Source organism: Cetorhinus maximus, chromosome 23, assembly GCF_964194155.1.
Source record: "Cetorhinus maximus chromosome 23, sCetMax3.hap1.1, whole genome shotgun sequence".
Lineage (NCBI taxonomy): Eukaryota > Metazoa > Chordata > Chondrichthyes > Lamniformes > Cetorhinidae > Cetorhinus > Cetorhinus maximus.
In genome coordinates this window covers 4,235,458-4,247,806 of record NC_135901.1, presented here as the reverse complement: position 1 = coordinate 4,247,806, position 12,349 = coordinate 4,235,458, and the positions used below count along the sequence as shown (strand labels likewise).

The window sequence follows — 12,349 nt, the reverse complement described above, 5'->3', positions numbered from 1 at the left end:
GTTTCCCACCCATTGATTGAGACTGCGCTACTGATGTTAGTGTAGAGCAGTTGGATCCAATTTCGAATTCCCTCCCCAAAGCCCATTTTGGAGAGCACCTCCCCCATGTAGGTGTGCGATATTCTGTCAAAGGCCTTCTCCTGATCCAGGCTGATGAGGCAGGTATCCACACCCCTGTCCTGTACATAGGCAATCGTATCCCTGAGCAGCGCCAGGCTGTCAGAGATCTTCCTGCCTGGCACAGAGCAGGTCTGGTCAGGGTGAATCACCAATTCCAGAGCGGATTTGACCCGGTTGGCGATGACCTTGGACAGAATCTTATAGTCCATATTCAACAGTGAAATGGGTCGCCAATTTCTAATTTCCTCCCTTTCCCCCTTGTGCTTGTAGATGAGGGTGATGATGCCTTTCCTCATGGATTCTGACATGCTGCCGGCCAGGAGCATACTCTCGTACACTTCTAGCAGGTCTGGGCCGATCAAGTCCCACAGAGCCGAATACAACTCCGCCGGCAGGCCGTCGCTTCCGGGGGTTTTACTCTTCTCGAAGGACTCGAGGGCCTTAGTCAGTTCGTCAGGAGTTAGCGGTTTGTCTAGGCTCTCCCGCGTACTGTGGTCTAGGACCTCCGTGATAGAGGACAGGAAGGACTGGGAGGCCGTGCTGTCCGTGGGCTTCACGTCATACAGTCCGGCATAAAAGGATTTGCTGATCCTCAGAATGTCGGACCATGATGACTTTACTGAGCCGTCTTCTTCCTTCAGGCTGCTGATCACAGAGCGCTCTCTGTGTACCTTTTGGAAGAAGAAACGTGAGCACGTCTCATCCTGCTCCACGGAGCGGACTCTGGAACGGAAGATGATCTTGGAGGCCTCCGAGGCAAAGTGCGAGGCTTGCTGGCCCTTCACCTCTTGGAGCTCCTCCTTGACATCGACCCCCATCGACCGCAGCCGGAGCAGATTCTGCATCTTTTCCTGGAGTCGGGACATTTCCCTCTGTTCCTTTCTAGCTTTCTGGGTGCCTTTGAGGATGAAAAACCTCTTGATGCTTCCCTTGATCACTTCCCACCAGTGTGTCAGGGACTCAAAGAGGGGTTTCACGGTTCTCCAACCTTTGTAATCCCTCTTGAGCTCCTCAATGTTCTCTGGGGTCAGCAGTTGCACATTTAGCTTCCATGCCCCCCTGCCCACCCTCAGGTCTTCCTCCAAGTGGCAGTCCGCCAGTAGGAGGCAGTGGTCAGAGAAGAACACCGGCTTGACCTCGGTGGATCTGACTGTGAATGCACGGGACACAAACAGGAAGTCTATCCTGGAACGAATGGACCCGTCTGGCCGCGACCAGGTGTATCTACGCTGCGCTCCGTCTGCAGGGTTGCTGAAGACGTCGTGCAGCTTGGCATCCTTAACTGTTTCCATCAGGGATCTGGACGTAGCGTCCAATCTGCTTCCGGCCCTGCCGGATCGTCCAGCCGCATCGATGATGCAGTTGAAGTCCCCGCCCAGAATGACCGGCCTGGAGGTCGCCAGCAGCAGTGGGAGCTGCTGAAAAACCTCCAGCCGCTCAGCCCCTTGTGCCGGGCCGTACACGTTAATTAACCGGAGTGGAGCGTTCTTGTACATTACGTCTGCTACCAGGAGTCGCCCGCCCACCACCTCCTTGACCTCGGAGACGGTGAAGTTGCCTCCCCGCAGCAGAATACCCAGGCCGGAGGAACGAGAGTCGTTTCCGCCCGACCAGATCGATGGCCCGTGGGACCACCATCGTGACCATTGCCTGTAGGAGCTGAGGTGCGGTATCGCACACTCCTGCAGAAACAACAGGTCAGCTTTGACCTTGGCTAGGTAGTCCAAGGTCGCAACACATCGCGTAGTAGATTTAATGCTACGCACATTTATGGATACAATCTTTAAACCCATATTAAAGCATTTATTCTCCTACCAAACCCACTGTCTCTGAGAGTCCCAGACCTTTAGTCTGCTCCTTCATACCCGTAGTGAGCTCAAATTCCTTCACTTTGGATGGGCTGAGGTAGATCTCCTTGGCCGTGTTCTGCTCCGGTGGCATCTGGAGGTTCACGTAGTGAGCGGATTTTGAGATGACCTTTGCTGGAGAAGCTTCTCCAAAACTCACCCCCTCTGGGGGGTTGCTGTTCCCGGCTTCCTGGAGCTGGGGTGCGATGATTGCCTCACTGCTCCCAGATTCCAGGGGCTGTGGTGCACTGGCCTCCTCAGGTTGCAGGCAAAGTTGGGGTGCGTTGGTCTCCTTGTTGTCTCCAATTTTCTGGAGCTCGGGTGTCTCGTCCTCCAACGCCCTGGAGCTTTGCCGCCTCTTCTGTCGGTGCCGCTCTGGCACTTCATCATCCGAAGAGCTGCTGCCCTTGTCATCCGTGTCGGATGGGAGACGCCTCTTGCCGCTTCTCTGGGAAACGCCTTTGCTTCTTCTTCGCTCCCTCTTACTTTTCTTGTTCTTCACCGTCCGCCACTCCCCCTGCTGCTTTTCCACTGCTGCCTCCTCCTCCATTGATTCGCTGTCCTGAGGACTGGAAGGTTCAGGGGGTGGTGCTGTTGATTGGCTCTCTGTTGCCTCAATCTCTTTCTCCACCTTGTCTCTCTCTGTGTCCTCCTTTGTCCCGTTGCGCTCCCTGGGGGCCTTGGTGGTTGGAGTGACACGGAACATTTCTTCTGCTTCCCCGTGGTCGGCTTTGGCTGCCTGTGCGTAAGTACGGCAGCGTTTGGGGCAGGTCCTGTAGAGGTGACTTGCCTCGCCACACAGGTTGCAGCACTTGGCCTGTTTGCAGTCTTTTGTCTGGTGCCCTTCCTGTTTGCAGATCTTGCAGAGGGAGGCGCTGCAGTTGGCCGCCACATGACCAGCCTTGCCGCATGAGCGACAATGCTTGGGTTGCCCAGCGTAGACCAGGTAGCCACGGTTTCCCCCGATTGCGAAACTGGAAGGAGGGTGGAAAATGGCTCCCTTACCATCGGTCTTTAGCGTGACCTTAAACAGGCGTTTGCCTGTCCAGATCCCCAAGTCGTCTCGAATCTCGGTGCCGCTCCCCACCTTATCGAAGTACCTGGTGAGGAAGGTGACCACGTCGGCGACAGGGACGAAGGGGTTGTACACATGCACCATCACCTCACGTTCCCGTTGCAACGGCAGAGAAAAGTGCGGCTCCGCCGTCAGGATCTTCATCTCCGGCAGGTCTCTCTTCTCCTCGAACACCCTCAGGAGCCGGACGCAGTCTGCCACTTGCTTGAACGTCACGTCGAAATAACCACCTTTGCGGGAGTCGTGCAGGGTGAAGATCTCCGTAGCTTGGAAGCCGCACGCCTTCAACAGGATCCTCCTGGTGAAGAAGCCTCGATCCATAGGTGATCCTCCTTCGTCGCTGTGGTTCACCGTGACTCGGACGGTGATAGGTAACCCACGGTATGAATTCGGATTGGGCCAACATTATATTGGCTATTCCTAATTGCTCTTGAGAACCGAACGGGTTGCTCAGCCATTTCAGAGTCAACCACATCATTGTGCATCTAGATTCACATGCAGGCCTGACCAGGTAAGGACAGCAGATTTCCTGAAAGACATCCGCGAATCGATGGGTTTTTAATGACAATTGATGGTTTCATCATTTAGACTTTTAATTCAAATTTCACCACCTGCCATGGTGGGATTCAAACACTACCCTGGGCCTTTGGAGTACTAGTCCAGTAACAATACCAGTCCACTGCCCCCTCCATCTCCCCTGCCCCTCCCAACCTATCACATACCTCCCCTTTTGTTCTTTCCTCCTCTCCTCCGTATCTGTTTCAAAACTGTTACATCTCTAGCATTTACCAGTTTTGATGTAGCATAGTGGTATTTTCACTGAACTGGTATTCCAGAGACCTAGGGTAATGCTCCGGTGGTCCAACCATAGCAGGTGGTGAAATTTTAATTCAACAAAAAACTGGAATTAAAAGTCTACAAAACCCCATCTGGTTCACTAATGTCCTTTAGGGAAGGAAATCTGCTGTCCTTACTTGGACTAGCCCACATGTGGCTGACTTTTAACTGCCCCCTGAAAAAATGGGCAATTTAAGGATGGGCAATAAATGCTGGCTTTGCCAGTGATGCCCACATCCCATGAACGAATGAGGAAAAAAAACATTAACTCTGTTTCTCTCTCTGCCTGCTATTTCCAGCTTTTCCTGATTGAAAAGGCAGGAGTCACTCTGTAAAAAGAACAAAAGGGAAGATCTGTGATAAAGAGCGAGGCAGGATGGATTAACTGACACAAGAATGATGGACAGGGCAGCACGGAACTGGTGATGGTGGACCCGGGTGGTTCAGAGTCAATGCTTTCTCCATTACGGCCTGTGCTCGATGGCCGGTGATCAAAGGTTAACCAAACAAACCATTTTGTGTGAGAAACCTGTCAGCAGTGTCAGTGAACTGAAGGGCAGTAACTTCCTTAACCGAGGTTTTCCATCCACGGTCATTGACAGGGACCTCAACCGTGTCCGGCCCGTATCCCGCGCATCCTCCCTCACGCCTTCTCCTCCTTCCCAGAAACATGATAGGGTCCCCCTTGTCCTCACTTATCACCCCACCAGCCTCCGCATTCAAAGGATCATCCTCCGCCATTTCCGCCAACTCCAGCATGATGCCACCACCAAACACATCTTCCCTTCACCCCCCCTGACGGCATTCCGTAGGGATCGTTCCCTCCGGGACACCCTGGTCCACTCCTCCATCACCCCATACTCCTCAACCCCCACCTATGGCACCTCCCCATGCCCACGCAGAAGATGCAACACCTGCCCCTTCACTTCCTCTCTCCTCACCGTCCAAGGGCCCAAACACTCCTTTCAAGTGAAGCAGCATTTCACTTGCATTTCCCCTAACTTAGTCTACAGCATTCGTTGCTCCCAATGCGGTCTCCTCTACATTGGAGAGACCAAACGCAAACTGGGCGACCGTTTTGCAGAACACCTGCGGTCTGTCCGCAAGAAAGACCCAAACCTCCCTGTCGCTTGCCATTTTAACACTCCACCCTGTTCTCTTGCCCACATGTCTGTCCTTGGCTTGCTGCATTGTTCCAGTGAAGCCCAATGCAAACTGGAGGAACAGCACCTCATCTTCCGACTAGGCACTTTACAGCCTTCCGGGCTGAATATTGAATTCAACAACGTTAGATCTTAAACTCCCCCTCCCCCCATCCCCACCCCGTTTCTCCCCCCCCCCTTTTTTTCAATAATTTATATAGATTCTTCTTTCCCCACCTATTTCCATTATTTTTAAATCTAAAACTAAAACCTTGTTAGTCTTTTCCACCCCACCCCCACTAGAGCTGTACTTTGAGTGTCCTGTCTTCCATTCTTAATTAGCACTTTTCTTAGGCAAATATCACCACCTTCAACACCTCTTTGATCCTTTTGTCTGTTACATCTTTTGATTATCTGCTCCTATCACTGCTTGCTTATCTCCACAATCACCACCCCCTCAACATCTCTCTCCTCCCCCGCCCTCCCCCACCTTAAACCAGCTTATGTTTCACCTTTCCATTAACTATGCTTCAGTTCTGTCGAAGGGCCGTGAAGGCTCAAAACGTTAACTGATTTCTTCTCCACCGATGCTGCCAGACCTGCTGAGTTTTTCCAGGTAATTTTGTTTTTGTTTTGGATTTCCAGCATCCGCAGTAGTTTTAGCTTTTGGTTTTATCACGGGTAAAGAGATGATCATCAGTGGTTTGAAGGCTTGCTTGTCAGCTTCCCTGGTCAGTCCAACTATTAGAAACCTCCAAACATTCTGGCAGCTCAGCACTGCCCTGTTTGCGACACAAATATTTATCCTCTGTAAGATTCCGGTCCAGGAACAAAATTATTTCAAACCAAATGAATTAAACGAACAGTTGAAGCACGTGATCTTGGCAGGGCCCTGTTAAACTCCGGAACAAACATTTTCCTCTGTAATATCGCACCCTCGATTGAAGGGCTGTGGAGCAAATGTAATCAGATTGTAAAAATAGTAAGGTTGAAAAAGTAACACTTTCGCAAATTCGATATGAGATCAATTGTATAATTACATCATGTTCATCTGGCGAAGTATATCAGGAACCCAAGTCCAAATCGTCGTGTGAACCTTGTGAAAGAAGGCAAACCAGGCATGGATTCTGCAGAAACGACTTTTTCAAAAGGGAATTCAGCAATTTAATGAAAGGGAGGGAAAAACTGGTTCATTAAGAGAGAGAAGCAAATTGCGATTAATTAGTGTGCTCGTTTAAAAATGGGCCTCGGATCGGATGTTGGAAGGGCCTCTTATGCCTTTGCATGAATACATGGTGCTAGGCCATTTTATGATGACATTGTTACATCAGTCTCGCTGCAGCGTTCCTGAGAACAGCAGCTGTATTTCATTTCTCCGCAACAGAGACTCAGATTGCTGCAGCCTTACAGCGCAGTTTAGCATGCCACACAGGCTTAGTAACAGCGCAGCAGTTTCTGTAGTGTAGTGGTTATCACGTTCGCCTAACACGCGAAAGGTCCCCGGTTCGAAACCGGGCAGAAACATTATGAAAACTCACTCATTAATTTGTGAGGATAATTTGCATCGTTAAAGCTGACCTGAATCTCCAATGTTACAGGCATAATGCAATTTGCTCTCATCGAGGTCATAAAACACGTGCAGCAAAATCAGAATACCTGCAAAAACTCAGCAGGTCTGGCAGCATCTGCGGAGAGGAACACAAAATAAATAGAAAAGAGGTGAAATATAGAAGATATATGCGATTTTATATTTCACCTCTTTTCTATTTTTACTTGGTTCTGTTGAAGAGTCATACGGACTCGAAACGTTAACTGTGTTCCTCTCCGCAGATGCTGCCAGACCTGCTGAGTTTTTCCAGGTATTTTTATTTTTGTTTCGGATTTCCAGCACCCGCAGTTTTTTGCTTTTATCTGCAGATAATCGTCTTTCGATGCAGCTTAACACAGTTACTCACCATGTCAAAGGTGTCTCATTATAACGTGTGCTCACAAAGATAGACAAAGAGTGATCAGATCTAATTAACGCATCATTCTCAAGCCTGTTCCCAGTAAAATTCTTGGATTTTGTTTAAAAGCTAACTGCGCTCAATTTCAAATGAGCACCATATGATTTGCATTACCTGTTGACTGACATTCTTTCGTCTATCAGTCATGTTTGCAATTCGGGGCTGGTGTATATTTCAGAGAGTCTCAATTCAGACGAAGGCATCAATAACAGATAAAATATGAATATTAAATATAGAATAACGGAACAAATACTGAGTTTCTTTAAGTTCATCTTCCAAGGATGAGAAGGATGTTCCTAATGATTGAGCAGAAAGCATTGCACCCGGAGATATTTGCTGGACGGACACGTCTACATTTTGAAATTCAAAACAAGCTGAGGCACCAGGGTGAAATCAACAGTTGCTTCCCTGCAACAAGTGACATGGACCCTCAGTCCAACCATTGGAAACCTCCAAACACCCTGGTAGCTCAGCACTGCCCTGTTTGTTACACAAATATTTATCCTCTGTTAGATTCCGGTCCAGGAACAAAATTATTTCAAACCAAATGAAGTAAACGAATAATTGAAGCACGCGATCTTGGCAGGGCCCTGTTAAACTCCGGAACAAACATTTTCCTCTGTAATATCGCACCCTCGGTTGAAGGGGTATGGAGCAAAAGTAATAAGATTGTAAAAATAGTAAGATTAAAAATAACACTTTCGCAAATTCGATATCAGATCAATTGCATAATTACATCATGTTCACCTGGTAAAGTATATTAGGCACCCAAGTCCAAATCGTCATGTGAACCTTGTGAATTAAGGCAAACCAGGCATGGATTCTGCAGAAACGACTTTTTCAAAAGAGAATTGAGTAATTTAATGAAAGGGAGAAGAAACAGATCATTTAGAGAGAGAAGCAAATTGTGATGAATTAGTTTTCTCGTTTAAAAAGGGACGTGAGATCGGATGTTGGGAGGGCCTCTTTTGCCATTGTTTGGATACACGGTGCTAGGCCATTTTATGATTACATTGTTACATCAGTCTCGCTGCAGCGTTCCTGAGAACAGCAGATGTATTCCATTTCTCCGCAATATAGACCCAGATTGCTGCTGAGTTACAGCGCAGTTTAGCATTCCGGACAGGATGATTCAAAACGCGGCAGTTTCTGTAGTGTAGTGGTTATCACGTTCGCCTCACACGCGAAAAGTCCCCGGTTCGAAACCGGGCAGAAACATTATGAAAACTTACTCATTAAATATTGAGGATAATTTGCGTCGTTGAAGCTTACCTGAATTTCCCATGTTGCAGGCAATATTGCATTTGCTCTCACCGAGGTCACAAAATGAATGCAGCAAAATCAGCACGTGCTGAGATTCCATGACACACTTGAGTGGATAGATGTTCGTATTTCACTGCGCTCACATATTAGCAGCTCGTTTAGTCAACAAGATAAATCAATGGATCTTTCGATGCAGCTTAAGAAAGTTACTCAACATGTCAGAGGTGTCTCAGTGTGATGTGTGCTCAGAAAGACAGACAAAGAGGGATCAGATCTAATTAACGCATCATTCTCAAGCCTGTTCCCTGTAAAATTCTTTGATTTTGTTGAAATGCTGACTGTTGTGCTACATCTCAAATCAGACCCATATCAAATGATGACTAACATTCTTTTGTTTGCCAGTCAAGTTTGCAATTCGATGTTGTCTATTTCAGAGAGCCTCAAGTCAACCAAGGGCATCAATATCAAATACATTAATACTGAATGGTGAATAAGGTAAAAAATTGCTGAGAAAAGTTTGTTGAATTTCTTCTGCTGAGGAGGAGAAGTGTGTTCATAATAATTGAACAGAAAGCATTGCTGCCTAAGACATTTGCTGGACCGAGCCTTCTGCATTTTGAAATTCAAACAAACTGAGGCACCAGGTGGAAACCAAGAGTTGTCTTCCTGTAACAAATGACATGACCTCTCAGTCTAAGCATTGGAATCCTCCAAACATTCTGGTAGATCAGCATTTTTTCCTAAACAAATATGTATTCTGTAAGATTACCTTCCCAGAACAAATACATTTTAAACCAAATGAACGAAACAAACTATGCCAGCCTTTGATCTTGGCAGGGCTCTGTTGAACTGTAACAATGATTTCCCACTGTGATATAACACCCTCGATTAGCCGTTTTTGGAGCAAATGTAATTAGATTGTATAAATCAACTCAGAAATAATGAGATGTTTAATCAGAAAAATAAGCACTTTTGTCAATTCGATATGAAATCAATAGAAAAAGTAAATGATGTTCATATGCATAGCTATGTAAGAAGCACTAGTCTAAATCTTCATGGCATTGGGTGAGGGAAACAGTGTTAATTAAGGTAAACTAGGCATGGAATCTGCAGAATCTCCTTTTTCAAAAGGGAATTGTGCAATTAATTGATATTCAGAATAATAGCAGGTTTACTAAAAGAGGGAAGGAAACTGAAATTAATTCGTTTGCTCTTAAAAAAGCTGATCGAGACAGGATTATGGAAGGGCCCCGTATGCCATTGAATAGATACATGGTGCTTTGCCGTTTTATGCTTACATTGTTATATGAATCTTTCTGCAGCATCCCTGATAATACCAGCTGAATTCCAGTTCACCGAAACAGAGACCCAGAGTGCTGCTGCATGACAGCATGGCTTAACATTCCGGTTAGGCCCTGGTCAGTCGGACAGCTCACCCTTCATTCTCCCCTGATTCCGTTTCCTAAAGAGTTTGTAATTATTCATAGAACTGGAGACTGGGTTTCCTGTTTTGGTTCCTCCTCCATTTTTCCACCTGCCAACTAACAACATTTTCCAAAATCTCGTCACAATGTTCCGCCTTGCACCATGTTCAGGGTTTGTGGAGAGACTATAAAGGCTGGGATCGTTTTCTTTAGAGCAAAGCAGGTTAAACCGAGTTTTCATGGTGTTGTTTAAAATTATTGGGCTGAGGAAGGGATCGGCGGCGGGCGGTTTGATAGAGCAGTTAGGGAGAAACTGTTTCCACTCTCGAGGGTCAGTCACCAGAGGACTGGGGTTTATGATAATTAAATAAAGATAGGCTTGCATTTATGTAGCACCTTTCCCGACCAGCGGACGTCTCAAATCGCATTCCAGTAAATGAAGGACATTGTGAAGTGTCGTCATTGTGGTAATGTCGGAAACACGGCTGCCAATCACCGCTCAGCAAACATTAACGTCATAATGAGCGGAGAATGTGTCATTGTGACGTTGATTGAGGGATAAACATTGACCAGGAAGCGGGGAGAACTCCCCTGCTCTTCTTTCAAATAAGCTCATGGCATCTTTTACATTCTGGCGCCTACATCCCGTTCATGTCTCCTTTTTCCGTACTGAATATGAAAGGAGGGATGTCACCAGACCTGCACCGAGACGTGGCTTCCGTTCCCTGGTAGTTTTTCCTCTTCCTCTATTCTGAAGCCCGATACAAAGTGATCCTGTGGCATATCTGCCATTTCCTCGGTTTCAATTACAGTATAGCTTGTCTTGCTAGTCTTTAGCAGCACTCATTGCTATTAGCCATCTTTGAGACGGGGAGTAAGTATGTTAATCTGCATCTGTAAACAAACTGCTTAGAGGTCTACTGAGTGGCAGTTGAAAATGGTTCATAAACTTTACTGTTTCGTGTGTGATGAAATGCGCTTCTTTTTCGTTTGTGGGATGTTTTTCATCCCATCTGGAAGAGCAATTGCCACGTGGCCGTACGATACTGTATTTAATATTTAACAACACGAGTGAATTATCGAACTTCTCTTCACATTTAAATGTACAGGTTTTGATAATGTTTCTTCCCAATTTCAAACCGGAGTCTTTTTGTGTGTTTGGCGAACGTGATAAGCACCACGGTACAGAATCACTGCGCTGCCGAAACCCAATGAACCTGTCCGCAATATTAACCTGCGCGGTCTAGCAGCAGCACTTTGGGTCTTTGTTTGGAAGAAATGGAATTCAGCTGCTACAATCAGTAATTCTGGAATCAGACTGATTTAGCAACGTCATCTTAAAATGACACAGCGCATTAGGAGACAATTCGGCCCATCGTGTCTATGTCAGTTTTTTACAAAGAACTTTCCAATTCGCCCTAATTTCCTTCTCTTTTTCCATAACCTTGATTTTTCTCCCTTTTCAGTTCCCTTTTGAAAACTCTAAGTGAAGAGAAACAATATTGAAAGAGGTGCAGGAGTTTCTGCAGTGCCCATGCGCACTGTGTGATCATTAACAAAGTTTCCCTGACACAAAGACATCAAGAGTTGGATTTTAGATTCCGATATAATTTTTGAACCAAAAATGTATTTATGCAGCTGATTTCATACCGAACTTTCCAAAGAGATTGATTCAGATCAAGCATGTCCTCGTTTTTCTCAGTCGCTCTATACAATCTAATTCCTCTTGCTGTACAAACTGTTACAGAGACTGTTATAGAAAAAAGGGAAAGGTTTGCTGCAGCTACACAAAGCCCTGGTTAGGTCACACCTGGAGGACTGTGGATAGTTCTGGGAACGGCACCTTATAAAGGATCAATATTTGCCTTGAAAGTTTCAGAGGAGCCGCATTGATTCTGTTGGTGGGTTTGGAAATTGAAAGTTGTCCATCCGCAGCTTGTGGCACAATTTCCCCTCACTGTTCACGTCATGTTCATGTCGAACACACTCGATGCTGTTATTGGCTGAACAAGTCTTCTGTGTTATAACTAAACGCTGTTTTTCGGCGCTCTCTCTCCTGCCGCCCGGGGTTGGCCCTCATCAGGGAATGTTGTTTTCTTGTTGCTGTGTGAACTGTCACAATGAACTGATCCTGGAGTCTTTTTCCTCCGGGATCGACAAAACCCGTCACTTCTCTTCCTTCATTCTCACTCTTTCATTCCAAGTTTGAGTCGGTTCTCCTTTCGGGTTCTTCAACAAATCCATTTGGACGGACAACTGGCAGCTGAAATTTAATGTCCGGAAGTGTGAAGTGATTCATTTTGGTCGGAGAGGAGAGGAAACAGAAAATTAAGGTTACAATTTTAAAGGGGCTTCTGTCTTGCACAGCGAGTGGTTCGGATCTGGAATATATCAATTCGGTTCAGTTCCACGAGGGGGTGGACGCATTTTACCATCGCAAACTTCATTCACATTAGTTGTGTAGCTTCATATTAAAAAGGTTCAGGGAGAAAAAGCAGGTTGGGGAGATGCAAGAGGAGATTGTTTCTTTCTGTATGTTTTTACATTGGATGCCGTTCAGTTACTGAGCGTTACAAAGTGGACGGCGTTTGAAATTTCCAGTCAAGGCAATGACAATTTTAGACGTCGCAGTGGC

The 12,349-nt window shown here is 46.5% G+C and overlaps 1 protein-coding gene and 2 non-coding genes across 3 annotated transcripts in view; all 3 read left to right on the top strand.

Moving 5' to 3' along the window:
* Window positions 1–9,677, top strand: part of LOC144697725 (uncharacterized) — a 45,922-nt gene extending 36,245 nt beyond the window's left edge. The window contains 1 exon segment of the mRNA XM_078569733.1: window positions 9,613–9,677. Coding sequence (XP_078425859.1) covers window positions 9,613–9,677 — 65 coding nt within the window.
* trnav-aac (transfer RNA valine (anticodon AAC)) lies at window positions 6,473–6,545 on the top strand. Its single transcript has one exon. It is a non-coding gene; the product is annotated as a tRNA-Val (tRNA).
* On the top strand, window positions 8,173–8,245 carry trnav-cac (transfer RNA valine (anticodon CAC)). Its single transcript has one exon. It is a non-coding gene; the product is annotated as a tRNA-Val (tRNA).
* Window positions 9,678–12,349: the final 2,672 nt, after the last annotated feature.